This window comes from Mesocricetus auratus, unplaced genomic scaffold (assembly GCF_017639785.1).
Source record: "Mesocricetus auratus isolate SY011 unplaced genomic scaffold, BCM_Maur_2.0 Super-Scaffold_100054, whole genome shotgun sequence".
In the NCBI taxonomy this organism is placed as follows: Eukaryota; Metazoa; Chordata; class Mammalia; order Rodentia; family Cricetidae; genus Mesocricetus; species Mesocricetus auratus.
The window spans coordinates 2,459,331-2,478,179 of record NW_024429231.1 but is presented as its reverse complement, the minus strand read 5'-3'; the positions used below and the strand labels follow the sequence as shown (position 1 = coordinate 2,478,179).

Sequence of the window (18,849 nt, the reverse complement as noted above, 5' to 3'; positions counted from 1 at the left end):
GGTGGGCACATCACTGCTCCTTGCCTACCAGCTATGCAAGCTCCCCGCCTCAGTTGGGCGCATCATTTGTCTGGTCCTCATCTCTGGCTCTGGAGAACCCACCTGGGAGCTGTTTTGTTCAAGTAACCCCGTTTTTACTTTTTCAGTTCGGCTTGATATGGCTTACTGTGTTGGCAGAGAAACCTATTATCAAGATGCAGGAAACCTATGGGGCACAGCCTTGTTCTAACAAGTGTGTCACTGTGGGAGCGGACTTTGAGGTTTCCTATGCTCGGGATATTCCCCCGTATCTTCGAGATGTAGGACTCTCAGCACCACGCCTGCCTGCAAGCTGCCATGAAAATAATGAACTAAACCTCAGAACTGTAAGTGAGCCACCTAACTGAAGGTTTTCTTTGTAAGAGTTGCCACGGGCACAAGAATACAAACAGCCGTTGGTGTCAGATAGGAACTGATGAAGACCAGGCCAGGAGGTCAGGCCAAGGGAGACACAAGAAGGGACAGAGCAGCCAGGAGCTCCGGGGACAGGGGCTTAGGCACAGTGCCCTGTGAAGGGAAAAGATGCTGGGTGTGGCTACTGTGAGCCTGCACCCAGCACCGGAGTGCAGGGAGAATTCAGCAAGTGGGCTTCCATGCTAAAGTACAGGAGGAACCCTCAGGTTAGAGACGCCTCCAAGCTGGATCCCTCACATAAAATGTGCCGAGCCCCCAGGATTCTAGGGTGTCGCTTTGAACATGACAATGTCTTGTTCTTTGGCATTTTATTTCAAAATTGCAGCAAGGACGGGGAGGGGTGGGGGATGCATCATGGAGAGCACCGGGGTTCCGGCCTGAGAACGGAGCTAGAGAAAATGCCAAGGTCCCCCCTTGAACACCAGCACACGGAGCAGCTCCCGGATCTGAGCCCTGAGACCCAACCCTTCAGGCGGGGTCCAAATTGCCTGAGTCCCGGCCTTAAGGCTTTGGAGTGTTGCGACCACGTGAGGGCGCCGGAGAACCAGGCCAGACCTTTTTCTATTGCACTTCTCGTGAGTCTCTGGGGAGCGAGGACGCTGGAGTGGATGCCGTAGGTTCTGCGGATCCAACCCGTGAGGACGCAGCCGGTAGCGTCACACCGGAAACATCCAATCGTGGGCTCTGGCTCCGTACTGCGGGACAACGGAGTTGCTGCATTGAGGCAGCCGCACTACAACTCCCAGCGGGCTCCGCAACGTCGCAACTGACAGCTCAGAGAGCTGCGCCCAGGGCCTTATGGGGAGTGTAGTCCTAGACCCCGAGGCCAGCCGACCGGCGCAGAGGGCGCTCGAGGCCGGGCGTTGCAAAGCCTTGAAGGCTCTTGGGAAAAGGCGTTTTCAGCTCAAATGTGTGTGCGCCGACGTGGGGCCAGGAGACCCAGCCACCTCAGGTCCCGCTCACCGGGAAATGAGCCCAGAGGTCCTCTGGAAACTCTCTTGGCTCACAAGAATGGAATGCTCCAGGGGAGGGAGCCTTCCAGGCCAGGCAGGGGCAAGGGAGGAAGACTTGTCATGCCAAAGGGACAGCCGGGGCCCCAGGGAGTCGCGGGAGGCTCGTTTCTGTAGCCAACGGCCCGGAGGCTCATGAAAAGGGGTTCTCTCTTCAGGACCCGGAGTCAGAAACTGGACAAAGGGGCCTAAGACTCCTGAAGAAAGTGCGCATGCTCCTGCCCCAGGGAGGGCGCCCCATTACCAGAGGTTGTTGCTCCCGGCTGAGCTCACCTGAATAGCCTTCAACTCCTTCTGGAAGCGCAGGATGAGCTCCGGCCCGTTCTCCATGGTGGGAATGTGGAGTTGCTGGGGGACAGGAGACGTGAGGATGGGGCGCCCCCTTTCTCTCCCACCGGCCCCGGCAGCTCCGCCTCCTCACCTGGCCTTCATACAGGATTTGATGCACCGGGCAGACCTGACAAGCGGTGCCCGAGCCAAAGACTTCCCGCACGCGGCGCTCCTCCAGCGCCCGCTGCAGTCCCCTCATGGTCACCTTGCGCTCCACCACCCGGAACTCATTCTGCATAACGAGGGGACGGAAACCCTCCGGTCCCCCGTCTCCCACCCCGTGCGGGCCGCTGCCACTCCCTCCCCCTCCCTCAAGCTGCTGGGAGACACAGAGGTGTCCGGGCGTGGGAAACAGACCCAGAGAAGACAGAGCATGCCAGTGGGCCCGGCTTCCACCCCAGCTCAGATGCTGTGGTCCCAAGATGCTGGTGCCACACAGGTCCTACCCAGGTCCTCGCCAGGTCCAGCAGGCTTTGTCGAACCACACCAGGCAGGATGATGCCATCCAGCGGGGGGGTCGCCAGCTCCAGCACTGAGTCAGGGATGACAGACGGGCGTCTTTCAGAAGCGACATGCCCAGGACAAGCAACCCAGTGGGAATTAGGTAGGACGTCATACGGGGCGTGGGCTGGGTCACGGGTAGCTCACCCCCGTCCTCATGAGTCCAGTAGACGAAGATGTTCATGGTGCCCACTTCGGTGAGCTGGTGGTCCGGCCCGTACAGCCAGAGGACTTGCTCGCAGCCCTTCTCCAGGGCTTCTTGCTGCACCGCCACGGTGGGCCCATAATTCCTGGAGGGAGCCTGGTCAGCCCGAATCCCCCACACTCCCCACAACACAGGCAACGAGGGGTCTCCTTCCCTAGCTCACAGCCCTCCTGTGAGGGCTCCCCCACCCGGAATTCTTAACCTAAAAGTTGGGGTCAGTGCTGGGGCCCTGGGTGGCTGGTGGGTCCCTCTCCTGCCTCTCCAGCTCCTTTCGCCACCCGCGGGAGTTAAGATAACGGACGTAGTGATGCCAGTGGTTTGGCTCACTTTATTTCTTCTACTTTGCTTCTGGGGGTTTGTATTTTTTGAGACATTGGTCTCTCTGTGTAGCCCTGGCTGTCCCAGAACTCACTCTGTAGACCAGGCTGCCTCTGCCTCTGAATTGCTGGGATTAAGGACTTGTGTCACCACACCCAGCTGGCTTGGGGGGCAAGGTCTCTGGTGGCAGAAGTTGGCCTCAGAAGCACGGTGTAGCTGAAGCTAGTCTGAATCCCAGACCCTCTGGTCCCCGCCTCCCTGTGCTGGGATCACAGCTGTGTGTCCCCACGCTGCCTCCCTGTGCTGGGATCATAGCTGTGCGTCCCCACGCTGCCTCCCTGTGCTGGGATCATAGCTGTGCGTCCCCACGCTGCCTCCCTGTGCTGGGATCATAGCTGTGTGTCCCCACGCTGCCTCCCTGTGCTGGGATCACAGCTGTGTGTCCCCACGCTGCCTCCCTGTGCTGGGATCATAGCTGTGTGTCCCCACGCTGCCTCCCGGTCTGTTTCAGCCTGCTGTGTGGTGCCCACAGCCTCCCTGTCTGTTTTAACCTGCTGTGTGGTGCCCACAGCCTCCCGGTCTGTTTTAACGTGCTGTGTGATGCTCACAGCCTCCCGGTCTGTTTCAGCCTGCTGTGTGATGCCCACAGCGTCACTCACGCCTCACCCGAGACTCCTCACTGTCCCAGAACGGATTCCACGCCGCGTTCTGGGCCCTGTACAAACGCTGCTCTTATTTGCTTCCCTCGTGCCAACTGAGATCCTACCCCACTCACAAGGGCCCGGAGGTAGGAAATGGTTGCCACCTTTTTCTTTCCTTAGTGGGGTTTGAACTCAGGATTCCCGCTTGCTAGGTAAACAGTCTATCTGTTCCTAACCCGGCTCTCCTTTCACCTTTAACGTTAGACACAAGGCTATCCAAGGACGCAGAGAAAGCCCAGAGAAACCACAGAGCCCTGACAAGAGCTTCCCAACCAATAGGGAACACTGTCGTTGGTATTCAGGCAGCTGCACTGGCCTGTCCTTGGGGTTCTGACGGATACGCCCTCAGCTGCAGCCACTCAGAGCAGCACCTGTGCTCACTCACTGTGTTCCCTTTTAGAAGGTCCCGCCCACCTCCCTCCTTCTCTCTCTCTCTTCCTCTCCCTCTCTCTGTTCCCCCTTCTCATTTCTTTCTCTCCCCCTTTCCTCTCTCCTGCTCCCATCCCCAGAGGCCGGTCTCTCCCCAACCCCGTTTGTGATCCCTTTCCCTAATTAAAAAAAAAAAAAAAAAAAAAAAAACCTCTGCTTTAACGCTGTCGTAGGCGTCTTTCTCTCTGGCAACCCTTTTCTTAAATTACAACAACTATAGCTCACCTTTCCCGGTATCTCCCCCAGGGCACAACTGCTTAGGAATGCGGGGACTTACTTACCCCCCCAACTTGTAGTCTCCAACGCCCCCCGTCCAGGCTCTGATGAACGTGGGGTCAGCCAGGAGAGAGACGGGGGTCATGGAGTCTCCACGGAAGTAGGAGCCCACGGGGCAAAGAATGACGTACAGGAGGGCTCGCGTGACCACGCCGACACCCAGCGAGGGCTGTGATGGGCACAGGGGCGGCGTCAGACCACGGGGTCCACACTCCAGCCTCCTCCCTCGAGCCCGGGCTCAGCCATTGTGCTCCCCGCCCTAACCGCTCCGCAGCAAAGCCCACCTCGTTCCCGATCAGCACGGGCCGCACGTACAGGCTGGTTCCGCTGCCGTCGGGGACCCAGTCCTTGTCCACTTCGATGAGCCGTCGGATGCACTCCAGCAGCTCCTGCTTGTCAAAGCCCTGGGTGGACCCCGTGGAGTCAGGGCCAGCTTCCCTCAACCACCCCCTGCCCGCTCCTGGGCAGACTGGACACTCACTGGCAGACAGAGACGCCTGGCAGAGCGGAGCATCCTGTCCATGTTGAGCCATGGCCGGAAGAGGCGAACCTGCTGGTCGCTGCCCTTGTAAGCTTTCAAGCCCTCGAAGAGCTGCAGGGGTAGGCAGGGGAGGGCGCTCAGGGCTAAGTGCCGCAGCATCCAGACAGAAAGCAGAGCGGACAGAGAGAAAGACACGGAGGCTTCTGAAAGCACAGGGTGTGGCAGCCGCTTAGATCAGGCCTGATGCCTCAGTTACACAGGAGGCACAGGCAGACCGCGCCTGGGGAAGGACAGCGTGAGGCAGGCCTGGCCCACAGGGTGAGATCCTGTTTCAAAATCACCCTCATCCCACTTAGAAAAAAAGCTCACTTAATATACAAAGTTCTCCTATATAGTCTTTAAAGTCTATCTTAGGGGGCCGGAAGAATGGCCTAATGGTTTAGAGCACTGCTGGCTGCTCTTCCAAAGGACCTGGTTCCAATTCCCAACCCCTACATGGTGACTCAATATAACTCCAGCTCCGAGGGATCGGCTGCCCTCTTCTGGCCTCTGCAGGGGCTGCATGCACAGCGATACCAGACACAACTCATACACATAAACAATAAAATCCCCAAGCGGTGCTGGTCCATGGGGGTAGAGGCCTGCACGCCTTTAATCCCAGCACTCGGGAGGCAGGGGCAGGCAGATCTCTGTGAGTTTCAGGCCAGCCTGGTCTACAGAGTGAGTTCCAGGACAGCCAGGGCTACACAGAGAAACCCTGTCTCAAAAAATAAAAATAAAAAAAGACCCTGCCTCAAAAACAGGATGGAGAGCAATTGAGAAAGACACTTCCTGTCAATCCCTGCCCCCACACACATACAGGGGGAAACATCACTCTGAGAACTTTTTTAAAAGCTCTTCGGCTATAGGAAGAACTCTAGCAGTTTGGCAAGGCTTCTTTCTGGGAAACAGGCTTGGGCAGTTGTTATTGCAATGTTCCTTAAATATCTCAGGACTGAAAAGAACTCAGATGCCCAACAACAGGTGTCCGTCTGAAGAGACCTGCTGCCAAGAGCCTCGTGCTGCAGCACCAGAGATGGGCAAGGCTCCTTGAGGAACGTCACAGGAAAATCAAGTTGCTATAGCTCATTCTACAGCCCTGGCTGGCCTCAAAATCAACCTCCTGAGTGCTGGAGTTACACAGCTTCCCACAGCGCCTGAGGGGGTCTCACTATACCCAGGCTGGTTCCGTCCTCACACAGACTCCTCCAAAGTCCCTCATCTCTGTGGTGCTGTGACATCCGAGGCCTCCTCTGTCACCCTGAGACCCCGCAGTGACCGCCACCCCAGCCCTTCTGTCTGCAGAAGCTGTCCCTCCCCGTGTTTTCATCTCTGCCAGGAGAACCCCACTTTCTTTCAGAGCACAGAGTTCCAACCAAGCTGAGACAGTTGTTAAGAACAAACTGTCACTTAGTTTGGGTCCCAGAACACAGGTGACCTCAGGAAAAGATGACAGATCCTCAGAGAAAGGAGCCTGCGAAGCGCAAGACAGGCGAGCTTAGTCGGATGCAGAGCAGGAGATGCGGCCACAGGAGGGAGCGGCCGGCCCCACCTGCAGGGAGTAGTGCAGGGCAGAGCAGGCTGGGTGCAGAGTGAGGCTCTGGAAGGGCTGGATCCTCGGGGGGCTCCAGCCTGTGGTCTTGTCCCACTCCACCATTAGCATGTGGTCTGTGAATGTCTTTCCAAACAGCAGCGGCTGGCTAGGGCCTGGCTTCTTCTGTGGCTCTTTGGTCACCTGAATCTGGAGGTCTGCAGCCTGAGAGGAAAAACAACAACAACAACAACAACAAAAAAAAAAAAACCAACAATCCAGGGGCCTGGAGTCTCCAACCTGAGAGGCCAGAGCTTCCATGGCTTCCCCGAGGACCAGGGTCCCAGAGGCTTCTGAGAAACACAGTATTATCTCTTTGCAATACCTGACAGTAGACAACTAGCTAACCTCAGAGAGAGAGAGAGAGATGAGACCTGGCCATCCTCCAACATGGGGTATAGACCCCAGGCTTCCTTTCCTAGACCCAGGACCCCCCTTTTACCTTGAAGTTGGAGGACACACATCTTCTGGGCCCACATAGCATCCAGGGGACAGGAAGAAGTTTTGGGGCCCAGACCTGGGGAGGGGAGATAAATATGACTAAGTCAAAAGCCAGCAAGAACGGGGGTCCTGGCACCCATCCGCCGCCACCTTCATGGGAGGCCCCTGAGGCCGGCTCTCAGAGCCCCAGCACATTCTAGACAGACCCTGTGCCCTGCCCAAGTCCCTAGAAAGACAAAGTCAGCTCCCGCCCCTCCACCATGCAGGGCAAAGTCGACAGAGGCGTGTCTGCTATTAGAGAACTTTGGTCACAGCTTGTTACCAGCTTAGACAAGACAACGACTAGGGACAGTGAGCAGGTAAGGGGACACTCCTGGCTTGGGGGGGCCCAAAACCTGGCAAGAGTCAGAAAAGAATAGGTCCTGTTTATCCCAGAATTCAGCAGCCCAGACTCCAGCCCTCCTCCTCAGACCCAGCAGTCTCCCTTAACCTTCCTCCCTCGGGCCCCTTGTACAAGGTTCCAGCCCTCCTCCCTCAGACGCAGGGGTCCTAACGCTTCTTCTTCAGGAGAGCTAAGGAGTTGCTACAGCCCCAGCCACACAGCTGGAACACCCTCACCCTGGGCAGCCAGTGCCATGCTCATCTCTGTCAGTGGCTACGGGGTAGCCTCCTCCTAGCCCTGGGCCATCTCAACGCACACACCCCTGCTGAGCCTCGTGAGGTAGCATGGAATGCAGGAGTATTTGTGTGCAGGAGGCCCCTTCCCCTGGGCCTCTGACTGCAGGCTTATCTCCGTAGACCATGGAGAGGCATCTGGGTTCGGAGTTTGAAGAGCACAGGAAAACAGCCTGCTCCTGCGGGGAGAGCTGACACTCACCCCAGAGACGGGGGAGCCCAGCAAAGGTCGCAAGTCAGTAGGTAAGTTCTGGGTACCATGTAGATGAGTCTGGGCCAGGAAGCTGACTTTTTTTTTCTGTTGTTTTTGAGGGGATGGGGCTGAGACAGGGTCTCACTAAGTTGCCCACTGCCCTCAGACTCACTCTGTAGCCTAGTATTTGAAGTCATGATTTTCCTGCCCCATCTCTGCACTAGCTGGGAGGATTGGCATGTGTGTCACCACACCTGGCTCAGATAAGATCTGTGTGTGTGTGTGTGTGTGTGTGTGTGTGTGTGTGTACATTTGTGCGTGTGTGTATAGAGGCCAAGCTCGGACGTCATCCCTCAGGTGACATCTAGCCTGGTTTTTGTTTCTGTATGCACTGGTGTGTGTGTGAGGGAGTCATATCCAACGGAACTTGAGTTCCAGACACTTGGGAGCGGCCATGTGGGTGCTGGGAACTTCTCTCTGGAAGAGCGGTCCGTGTCCTTAGCTGCTGAGTCACCTCTCCAGCTCCCCACCTGTTTTCCGTTTGTTTTGAGACGGGGTCTTACTACAAAGCCCTGGCTGTTCTGGAACTCACTCAAACTCAGAGATCCTCCAGCCTCTGCCTCCCTGGTGCTGGGATTAAAAGTGTGTGCCATCCCCACCCCATTTTTTCAGACAGGGACTAGGATTGGGTTCTGAAGCTTACCAATTTGGTCCAGGAACCCTCCTGTCTCTGCCTCATCAGTGATGATATTTAAGAGTCACCACACCTACTTTTTTCACTTGGGTTCCAGGGATCAAACTCAGGTTTTTCATGCTCATGAGGCAAGCGTTTTACCAACTATGCCCATGTTCCCCAGCCCTCAGATATGGGTGTTTTTCATTTTGGTTTAATTTTTTTATTTTTGGTTTTTCAATACCGGGGTTCTCTGTGTAACTTTGGAGCCTGTCCTGGAACTCGCTCTGTAGACCAGGCTGGCCTTGAACTCACAGAGCCCTGCCTGCCTCTGCCTCCCGAAGTGCTGGAACTAAAGGCGTGCCCCCACAACACCTGGTCGCTGATGTGGTCTTAATCATGTGGTGACTGACGGCTTCTGGGGTGATCTGAGAGTGACAATGCCTCTGGTCTCTGGGTGGTGACTGAAGCTTGCCCAACACTGTCACCCTGCTCCAGACTCATAATATGGGGAAAAGAAACCCACACTAGGTAGGGCAGTCAGCATGGAGGCAAGAGCAGAGAGAATTAAAAAAAAATTGTTTAACAAAGTGAGTCAGAGAAGCTAAACACTGCAGAAAAGAGATACTGAGATGAAGAAATGGAAGGAAATGGAGCTGGGGTGTATTCAGTTGGTAGAATGTTTGTCTAGCATGCAGGAGTGCCTGGGTTTCCTTTTTCACTGGCAGCACAGAAACCTTGCAATCCCAGCACTTGGGAGGTAGAGAGAGGAGGACCAGGAATCCAAGGCCATCCTTGACTTTGTAGCAAGTTTGAGGCCAGCCTGGCTTATATAAGACCCTGTCTTAATAATAATAATGAAATGAAGGAGACAGGTATGGGGTGCACACCTTCACTCCCCACACTGGGAAGACAAGGCCGGGAAGATCTCTGAGTTCAAAGTCAGTCTGGTCTACTTGTGAGACCCTTTCTCAAAAAGAAAAGAAATACAGGCCAAGAGATATCAAAATAGATAGGATTAAAAAGAAATGGCTATTGAGGTGGCTTGTTGGATAAGGGCATCTGTCCCCAAGCCCAAGGACAGCCCATGGAAAGGACAGAACTGACTCTTTATCCTCTGACCTCCTCCGCACAGGCACCATGACACACGTGGGTCCACACACATGCACACACGGAAAAAATAACAGGGAACAGGACAGGCAGGCAACACTAGGAGGGGAGGGAGAAGCAGAAATCCAGGCAAAGAAATTCTAAACTGGTTTTGATGGTACACACCTATAGTCACAGATCTCTGGAAGCTGAGACAGGGAGATCACAAATTCGAGCCCAGACAGAGCTAATGAGGGAGAAAACAGGTAGGGAAACATCACGCAGCCCTGAGGCACAGTGCAGACCTTGTGCCAAGGTCCGGAGAGTATTCATCTGAACTGGCCACAGAGCCTTGGTGACAGTGTTGTGCTATGTCACCTTCCTGGGGCAATTCTATGGCTCAGACAACACCCTCTCTGACCTACACTATGGGAACTAAGCCCAAAGGAGGCACCTAGATGGCAGGTGGGCTACAGGGATGAATCGTAAACTGGTAGAAGCATAGTTAAGAAACGAAAGGGGATGCTCCCTGCATGTCCCAGAGCCCCTGAACTGCTGAACCTCAACACAGCCCAGGTGTCCGCCAAAGATCAGCGGGGGTCTTCTCATAGCCCCGTTCTCCGTCACAGGTCAGCAAAGTCTCAGGCCACCCAGAGACATATGAGGGGTGGTCACTCTCAGATCACCCCATGCTTTCTCATCAGATTGCAGAAGTGCTAACCCAGCTCCAGGCTGTCCTGATCCTAGCTTAGACTCCATCAGCCTTGCACAAGTCCAGTGCTCTCTGTATCCCAACCCCTGTCACCTCAGGACCGTCCCTTGCAGAACTATGTCCTATCCCATTCCAAACACAACATGTCCCCCCCTCTACAGACTAGGATTGTCTTGGAAAGTCTCAGGGCTGTTTAGCTGTTTCTTTCAGACCCAAGAGCTATTCTAATGTCTAGACCAGTCCCTGCAAGACAGTCCCTGCCAAACCCCAGCCAGCAGCCTCCCTTATGCTCTAGGATTTCGCCATGTGGACACTTACCCTGGGCACTCACAGCTCTGAGTGGGCTCATGTTCAGAGCTCCTACATTACAGGATAAAACTGCCCAGCTCTATGCCATCAGAGTTCTATGCCAGTACAGTAAAGTTGTACCCACCCCAGGCCACCATACCACCAGAGCCTAGCTCGTTGTCCCTGTCATATCCTAAGATAGTGTCTCTCTAGATCATTTCTATCTGTCATTAAGAACTTGGAGATGGCCAGGCAGTGGTGGCGCACACCTTTAGTCCCAGCACTCAGGAGGCAGAGGCAGGCGGATCTCTGTGAGTTCGAGGCCAGCCTGGTCTACAGTGAGTTCCAGGACAGGCTCCAAAGCCACAGAGAAACCCTGTCTGGAAAAAGAAAAAGAAAAGAAAAAAGAGCTAGGAGATGGGAAGGTCTGTTCAGTAATCACAAGCCTGGACTCAGAGTGTCCGATAGTCAGGAACGAGCTAAGAGAACACATTCTTCCAACGTTACGGCCCAGCTGTTTGCGTCCTCGCTTGTAAATCATGTTCTGTTAAGATCACAGACTCCCCAAAACTCTGCAGCTTGACACCATCAGAAAGTACAGAAGTGCCCTTGCCTGGAGAATTGTGTCATTTAGACATACAGACGCTTGCTTCGGATTACAAAACCAGGTACAGAGCCTCAGACAAACTGACACACGTCTTTATGTGCTTTTTGTTTCAAGAAATAAGGTCTTGGGTGCAATTCCTAGCCAAGACACTGTGCCCAGTCATCCGCCAAGCCCCAGAGGTCCTGGGCCCCTCGTCTAGAGGAACACAAGGGACTGGTCCTTAAGAGCCGCAGGCTGCACGCCCCGAGCCAAAACTTCCTCGCACGCGCTCCACCCTGTGCTTCTCCCATTACAGGCCTCATGCTCCCCACTTCCGACCTCCCGGTCCCAGGATCCTCACGCACCCCACCCGCGTCTGCCCACTCTGCCGCCTGTTAAAGACCGGCACTCCTTTCCAAGGGGCCCCATCCGCCTCTGTCCCGCAGCGGAACCCGAAGCACAGAGCAGTGACGCCAAGCCGGAAAGGCTGCACGCCAGTGGTCCATCCGGAAGTGTGCCCCCCCATCGGGTTCCCCGGAGGCGCCGGCGCCCGTCGGCCGCCGCGCACCCACCTGCCGTAGGACGCCTGCAGCCATGATCCGTGTGCCGGTGACTGTGTCCGCTCCAGGCGCGGCCTGGTGAAAGACATTCCGGCCCCGCCCTGCTCACGCCCCCTCCCGCAGATGGCTGCTTTCTGCGGGCCTCCCTTCAGCCAAACCTTTCTGAGTTATAGGACCTCGGGGACCCGGGCTCTGCTGCAAGGAACACACGCTGGAACAGTCCAGAATTGTCAGACACTCGTTCCCTCCTGGCCTCCACCCTGCCCTGCTCCACACTCACGCCTAACAAGGCATTTGTCTTGGCTTTTGTTTTGCTTTTGTAGTACTTAGGGACTAACCCCATAGCCTCGTGTATGTTAGGAACACGAACTAACCACGGAGATAACATCTCCGTACCTAAAAAATATATATATTTCTCGGTGTAGTAGAGCACGCCTTTAATCCCAATACTCTGAAGGCAGAGGCAGGAGCATTTCTGTGAGTCCAAGGCCATCCTGGTCCACCTAATGAGTTCCAAGCCAGCCAGGGCTATATAGTGAGTCCCTGTCTCAACACAAAACAAATGGGATTGGAAAGAGGCCTCAGGTGTTAAAAACACTTGACTGCTCTTCCAGAGGACCGAGTTTGGTTCCTAGTACCCACATAGTGGCTCACAACTGTCTGTAACTCCACAGGCACTAGGCACACACTTACAAACACACAGGCAATACACTCATACAGATAAAATAAATTAGCATACCAAAGCTCAGGCTGGCAGCCAGGTTCACTCAGTACCTGTGGCTCCTCTCTGCTTGTCCCTAACCTAAACCTCTCCAAGCCCTGGAATGTAGCTTCCCTCTCCCAAATAACAAAACAAAAAAGCATCTTCTGAGGGACTTCATCAGTGGCCAAGTTGTCCGCGCAAGCATCAGAGAGCTCCTTTTGTCACCAATACTTTGATAAAAAGGAAAAGCTCAGTAGAAATATCAGTGGGTGCAGAGAAAGGCCATTTGAAGCCCGGCCTGGTGGCACTTTCTTGCAATCCCAACACTCTGAAAGCTGAGGCAGGGGATTTACTCCAAAGTGAGAGCATCCTAGGTGAGAGAGCTAGTCTCTTGTCTCAAATGAAACAAAAGAGTAGGACTCTGGGGATAAAAGACTCCAGTCTGCACAAGGAGATAACATGTTCTTTGTAATTACAAGACACACACACACACACACTCTCTCTCTCTCTCTCTCTCTCACACACACACACACACACACACACACACACAGTTCATGATTCACTGTGCTTCCTTCCAGTCTCCTTAGAGAAAAAAGGTCAAAAGCTCTCACACACCAACTCATTACAGAACCTCATTAGCCTACAGCTTAGGGTGCGCGAGCGACACCCCTTCATCCACAGCTCCCCAACTTCAGGGTCTCAGAGGTGGTTAGCCAATTCATGCATCAGGCCCACTCTGCTGCCAGCATCATTTAAAAACATAATCACACATACACATAATACATTTACACAGGGTCTCACTCTGTACTCTAGGCAGGCTTCAAGCTTGCCATCCTCCTGCCTCAACTTCACAAGTAGAGGGATTACAGTGTTGTCTAGCCCAGCTGCACCCTGCAATTCAAACCTGTGGCACTGTCCTTCCATATTGTGTTTCGTGGTCACCGTGCCACAAGTTTTTTCCCAATCCCCAGTCACATACACACACTCACACACATCCACATTCTTATACACACGTGCGCGCGCGCGCACACACACACACACACACAATGCACAGGTTAAGTCTCTAGGTCTATGTAATTCTGCAGCAGGTTCTCAGACTCTACGGCTACAATTACTCCCAAATCCCAATGCAGAATACTGTTCCTCCCACTGCTCCAGGCCACAGCAACCAAACCACACACCCTCCCCCGCAGACCTTGCCTATGCCGCCCTCCCGCCTCCCCCAATCTCCGGCTTTCTACAGCTAAACCCTCCCTCCTCCCGTGCCATCTCCAAACTGCCGAGCCGAACCCACACCAGCAACCGCCCCCGCGGCAGCCAATCAGCGATTGCCGCACACCCCTGCCTTCGCCAATCCACAGCAGCCTTGCAGCTCCACCCCTTACCTGGGGTGTGGGGAAGCTGCTTGCTGCGCCCCGCGCCCAACCTGGGGAGTGTCCAGGGCTTGTTCTTTCCCCAGAGCACCCCCGCAACGTCCTTCAGCCCCAAACCCAGTACTACAAGTCCCAGCCTCCTCCCTCTGACCCACATGTCTCAAGATTGTTCCTCCAGCCAGCTCACTATCGCACTGGCAAAGAGCGCAAAACTCCTCCCCCTAAGGGCCAAGAACAAAGGCAGGCGCCCTAGTGCCTTCTTCATTATCTGCCAATTACCACTTAATCTGCTCTCCCCGGCGGGCCTTTTAATTAGCACCCCGGTGAAGCGGAACTGCGCTCCCTGGCGACAGAAGTTACCCCCTCTCGAGCCTGCTAAGAGGTCTCGGGAGATGTAGTTCCTGACTTTGAAGTCAGGGTGCCCACGTGGTCTAAAGGTAGCTAGGAAGGAGGCAATGCTCGTGTGGACAGTCTTGTGTAAAGAACAGGAAATAAATATGGCATTTCCTTTCTGGATACGAGCTGTTTTTACGAGTGCAGGACGAATAGCGAGCGCGTAAGGTGCTGAGGTGGACCCTGGGAGGTAGTGGCACAGGCTGAAATTTGGGGAGGGCAGCTTGTAGGTCAGCGGTAGATGAGGGAGGGCAGCTTGTAGGTCAGCGGTAGATGAGGGAGGGCAGCTTGTAGGTGTCAGTGGTAGAGCCCCTTGGCTTAGAACACTCCAGTGAGAGGCAGGGTGTGGCTCAGGAGTAGAGCCCCTGCCTAGATTCCCCAGTGAGGGAGCTGGGGTCAGGGTTAATGAATGAAATGATGACTGACCTCGCCAAGGTATGTTGAGGAGAAGGTTTTATTGTTAATATAAAGGAGCGCACAGTCAGAGATAATCTGGGATACAGCCAGAGGCATCTGGGAGAGCCCAGACTGAACTGAGTCATGGGGGCAGGGGGTGGGCAGAGGAGAGGAGAGAGGGCCAGCGGACTAAGAGAGCTCCTGTCCTGATTGGGCAGGTTTCTACGGCAATGAGAAGCTGGAAGAGGGAAGCTACGTTCCAGGGCTTGGAGAGGTTTAGGTTAGGGACAAGCAGAGAGGAGCCACAGGTACAGAGTGAACCTGGCTGCCAGCCGGAGCTTTGGTATGCTAAAAGACATCACAGCCTTTTGTCCTGAGTTTCCTTGAGAACTGACTGAGGCTCTGGGGTGTGGCTCAGAGGCCAGGGCCCTGCCTAGAATCCCAGTGAGGCTCTGGGGTGTGCCTCAGAGGCCAGGGCCCTGCCTAGAATCCCCCAGTGAGGCTCTGGGGTGTGGCTCAGTGGTTAAAGCCCCTGCCTAGAATCCCCCAGTGAGGCTCTGGGGTGTGGCTCAGAGGTTAAAGCCCCTGCCTAGCACAAAAGAGGTCCTAGGTTTAGTCTCCAGTACCACAAAGACACAAAGGAAGAGAAAGGGGGATGGGCGGGACACAACTTAGTGGAAATTAGGGTGGGAGGGTGGGGCTCCCACAAGACTGCTCCCACGAGCCTTACATCCAAATCCCAGTTCTGCGCCCCTGTCACAAGCAGCTCAAGCCCTGTGCAGAAGGTGTCTTCAGAGGCCAGGGACACCGCGGCAGCCCCCCGTCAGCTGGCTGGCCCATGCGGCCCAGGGGCTGGGGAGAGACGGGAGGAAGAAAATTAAGAGTAGCCCTCTTAGGCATGCTGGTTCACATTTGTCATCCCAGCAAGAGAGGTCTAGGGTTTTAGACCAGCCTGGGCTAGAGGGTCAGTCACACAAGTGCATGTCCGTGAACACACACACACACACACACACACACACACACACACACACACAATGGTGTAACTCCAGCACGCAGGGAATGCACGCAGGAAAACCAGACGTTCAAGGACGTCCCCAGCTACATATCAAGGTCCAAGCCGGTGTGGATTACATGAAGCTCTGAGTCAGAGAGAGACAGAAGGGGGAAGGAGGAGGAGGGGAGAGAAGACCCCGACTGACCACCTGACGCACGCTCTACTCCCAGCCGCAGCCCTCCCAGCTCTGAGCCCCGCCTCCCTGGGCCAGGGCGCCTACTAGGATGCTGGCACGGGGGTCTGAGGTTGAGGCTGCCAGTTCTTCCCTCAGTGGAGTCCAGATGTTTCCTGGGGAGATGCCGCATAAGGCGGGGAGAAGGGACAAGAGAAGTAAATGCTAATTCTGTCTTGGCATCCCCAGCGGGGACTCCCCCCCCCGCCTCTCTGATCCACTCACCAGTTGACACGGTGTGCCTCTCTGATCCACAGTTGACAGGGACACCATATCTGCTCTCATCCAAGGCCTGGCTTTTGTCACGGCTGTCACTGCACCCTGCAGAGGCAGAGACCAGAGAGGTCTGAGGATAGAGTCCCTCCCAACCTCTTCTTCCAAGTGTGTGTTGCGGGGGGGGGGGGGGGCAGCAGCAAGCTTTAGCAACAGTGAGATTAGTCTCAGCCATCTTGCAGACGTTCCCTGTGCACGGGCTCTGTGCAGGCGGCCAACTCGTTACAGGATGCTGTAACTCCGAGACTCCATGAGGGAAGTAGTGTGGGGCATTCCTGGGTTTTGACACCTATGAGCCCAGAACTTGGGAGTCTGAGACAGGTAGATCGCCATGAATTCAATTCCAACCCAGGCTTCAGACACAATCAAGAGGGGCCTTGCAAGAGGGCTCAGCAATAAAGGCACTGGCGACCAAGTCTGATGAGCTGAGTTTGGTCCCTGGGACCCACACGGTGGGGGAGGAGGGCTGACTGCTCCATGTTGCCCTCTGACCTCCATGTGTGTGCTGTGACATGCACACAGACACAGAGACACACACACACAACGACACACATGAAATCAATAAAATGTGATCTAAAAGATCAGAGCTGGAGAGACGGCTCAGCAGTTAGGAGTTCGGCTGCTCTTACAGGGAACTATGCCCAGCTCCCACGTGATGGCCCAGTCCCAGGGGGTCAGATTCCCTCTTCTAAACTCAGCATGAACCACAAAGACACCCAGTGCACATGCATACGTGCAGACAAAACACCCATAGACTTAGAATAAAGATAAATACATAATATATGTTTTTAGTGACCTTACTGCTGAGGATACACCACACTTTGGATGCAGGACACAGAGAAATCGAGCTAGAACTGATCTGAAACCTTACTCCTTGCTGGCTAAGTGTCAGGGTCCCAGAAAATGGTATGCAGGTCACTGGGAGAGAAAAGCCATCAGTAGATTTATCTAGAAGTGACCTCTGTACGCTACAGCACTGACCTGCCGGGAAAGATATGCCCACGGGTGCATTAGTGCATCAGGGTTATGGGGTATCTGCTTTCTGTCTGGATATGAGATGGCTCTACAGGAGAGAATACTGTAAGCCTGGTCAGAAGTCCATGATTCAGGAGGCCACGGGCCCCAGGCCTCCGACAGTTCTCCTCAGTCAGCGAAGCTCTTTCTTCTTCACTGTTGTTGATGTTTGAGACAGGGTTTCACTATAGTCTATGCAGACCAGGCTGGCCTCGAACTCACAGAGATCCACCTGCTTCTGTTGTGGAATCTTTGTACACTGTGTTAAGGTGCATTGCTGTGACTGCGTTAGTAAAGAGATGAAGAGTCAATAGGTAAGTTTATATGGCTGAGAGACACAAGAGCTTAAGTTGTTTATCTAAGAAGATGTTAAGATGCTTTTAGCTGTTAAAAGATATTCTTAGGATGGAAATAAAAGTTTTGATAGAAAAACAATACAGTATTTTCTCCAAATTTTCCAAATAGAAAAATGGACTAAACATTGTAAATGAAATTCTTATTTGATACTTGTTCTTATTGTATATAGTTTTTTGGGGGGGTTGAGTGTTTTGGGTTGTGTGTGTGTGTGTGTGTGTTTGTTTTTTTGAGACACGGTTTCTCTGTATTATTTTGGAGGCTGTCCTGGAACTTGCTCTGTAGATCAGGCTGGCCTCGATCTCAACGAGATCTGCCGGCCTCTTCCTCTTGAGTGCTGGGATTAAATGTGTACACCACCAACGCCCGGCCATATTGTATATAGTTTTACTATGTTAGAGTTAAATCCTTTCCCTTTTATTTAGATAAACACTGTAGGATATGGCACACCGTGACTGTGTATTGCTGTGATTGGTTTAATAAAGAGGTAAAGGCCAACAGCTAGGCTGGAGATCTAGGTGGGACTTCCAGGCAGAGAGAGAAGCAGGAGATGAGTCTAGGTACACAAGAGAAACCTGGAGACATGGAAGAAATGACAGAATGCAGAAATGGGTTAATGTAAGTTGTCCCAACCCGCAGGACATTCAACGTGGGTCTGGTGGACACCTAGGAGAAAGATGGAGGACAGGGGATACAGGAATGGACGCCAAGACAGGATTCTGATCAAGGCGACAACTTTATTTCATCACAAGGGGATTTATATAGGAGAACTGAGGAGGGAAAGGCAGAGGATGTGCTTGCAGCTGCAGGGGCAAGAGGTCAGTGGGAGAGGTGGTCTGCTGCGTTGCCTGGCTACCTAATCTACAGGGCAAGAGGTCAGGAGTAAGGATTCCTATGTTGCTTGTTAACCTGACAGCAGGGTCCGATCCTATCTATTACAATTTACTACTGCTCAGGCCTATCTTCTGAGGACCTTGTAGTTTTTCCAATTAAGCTAATCTTTAACTGACTGGTAAACCCCAGGCTTGTTACTTGGAATATGCTTTATGTCAGAAGGGGTGGCAGGGTGGTCTTAGTGTCACGTCTTCTCTATGAGTACGTGATACAGCCTAGCTGACTGATGGCTGGAGGTCCCTGACAGTAAGTTATAAGAGCTAGTTAAAAGCACGCTTAGGTGAAGGCCAAGCTTTCATAATTAACAAGAAATCTCCGTGTCATTATTTGGGAGCTGGCTGTCGGAACAGAGAAAGACTCATTACAGGCTGCTGCCTCTTGAGTGCTGGATTGAATGTGAGCTCTGCCATGCCCAGGGAGAAGCCCGTTTGCAGCGTATACAGTTAATGCAAAGACCGATGTGCTGCTGAGTGCTCAGCCCTAGCTGAGAGATCTACACAGCAACCCCACGCTACGGCTCAGGGGACAACATGAAGAGAGGGCAGAATGAATAAGATCTGGGGGCAGAGCAGTCCCGTAAGATGCTGTCTTCTGGTCATGGCAGGGCCCTCGATTTCGTGAACTGCAGCTACGGTTACCTGCAGAAGACTCACACAAGGGGAAGCGGTTAGC

General features: G+C 53.9%; 1 protein-coding gene and 2 long non-coding RNA genes across 6 annotated transcripts; 2 read left to right on the top strand and 1 right to left on the bottom strand.

Annotated features, from left to right (window-relative positions):
- Positions 1 to 746: 746 nt before the first annotated feature.
- On the bottom strand, positions 747 to 13,843 carry Bcat2 (branched chain amino acid transaminase 2). 4 transcript variants are annotated; one of them, XM_040736155.1, is made up of 11 exons: positions 13,640 to 13,843; positions 6,777 to 6,851; positions 6,296 to 6,499; positions 4,705 to 4,815; positions 4,508 to 4,627; positions 4,229 to 4,392; positions 2,442 to 2,584; positions 2,240 to 2,325; positions 1,885 to 2,025; positions 1,737 to 1,811; positions 747 to 1,148 (listed from the first exon to the last, which is right to left on the bottom strand). In XM_040736155.1, exons 2-11 carry the CDS (start codon positions 6,816 to 6,818, stop codon positions 1,110 to 1,112), a joined length of 1,125 nt encoding a protein of 374 aa, XP_040592089.1. In that variant the 5' UTR covers positions 6,819 to 6,851; positions 13,640 to 13,843; the 3' UTR covers positions 747 to 1,109. The 4 variants fall into 4 exon arrangements, with proteins under 4 accessions (XP_040592089.1, XP_012979694.2, XP_040592090.1 ...); XM_013124240.3 differs by lacking the exon at positions 13,640 to 13,843 and adding an exon at positions 11,564 to 11,949; XM_040736156.1 differs by lacking the exons at positions 2,442 to 2,584; positions 13,640 to 13,843 and adding an exon at positions 11,564 to 11,957 and having other exon boundaries at positions 2,240 to 2,351.
- LOC121136212 lies at positions 2,264 to 4,097 on the top strand. The gene is made up of 2 exons (XR_005873348.1): positions 2,264 to 2,397; positions 3,446 to 4,097. It is a non-coding gene; the product is annotated as an uncharacterized LOC121136212 (long non-coding RNA).
- On the top strand, positions 6,855 to 14,143 carry LOC106022395. The gene is made up of 3 exons (XR_001197395.3): positions 6,855 to 7,134; positions 7,574 to 7,693; positions 11,308 to 14,143. It is a non-coding gene; the product is annotated as an uncharacterized LOC106022395 (long non-coding RNA).
- Positions 14,144 to 18,849: the final 4,706 nt, after the last annotated feature.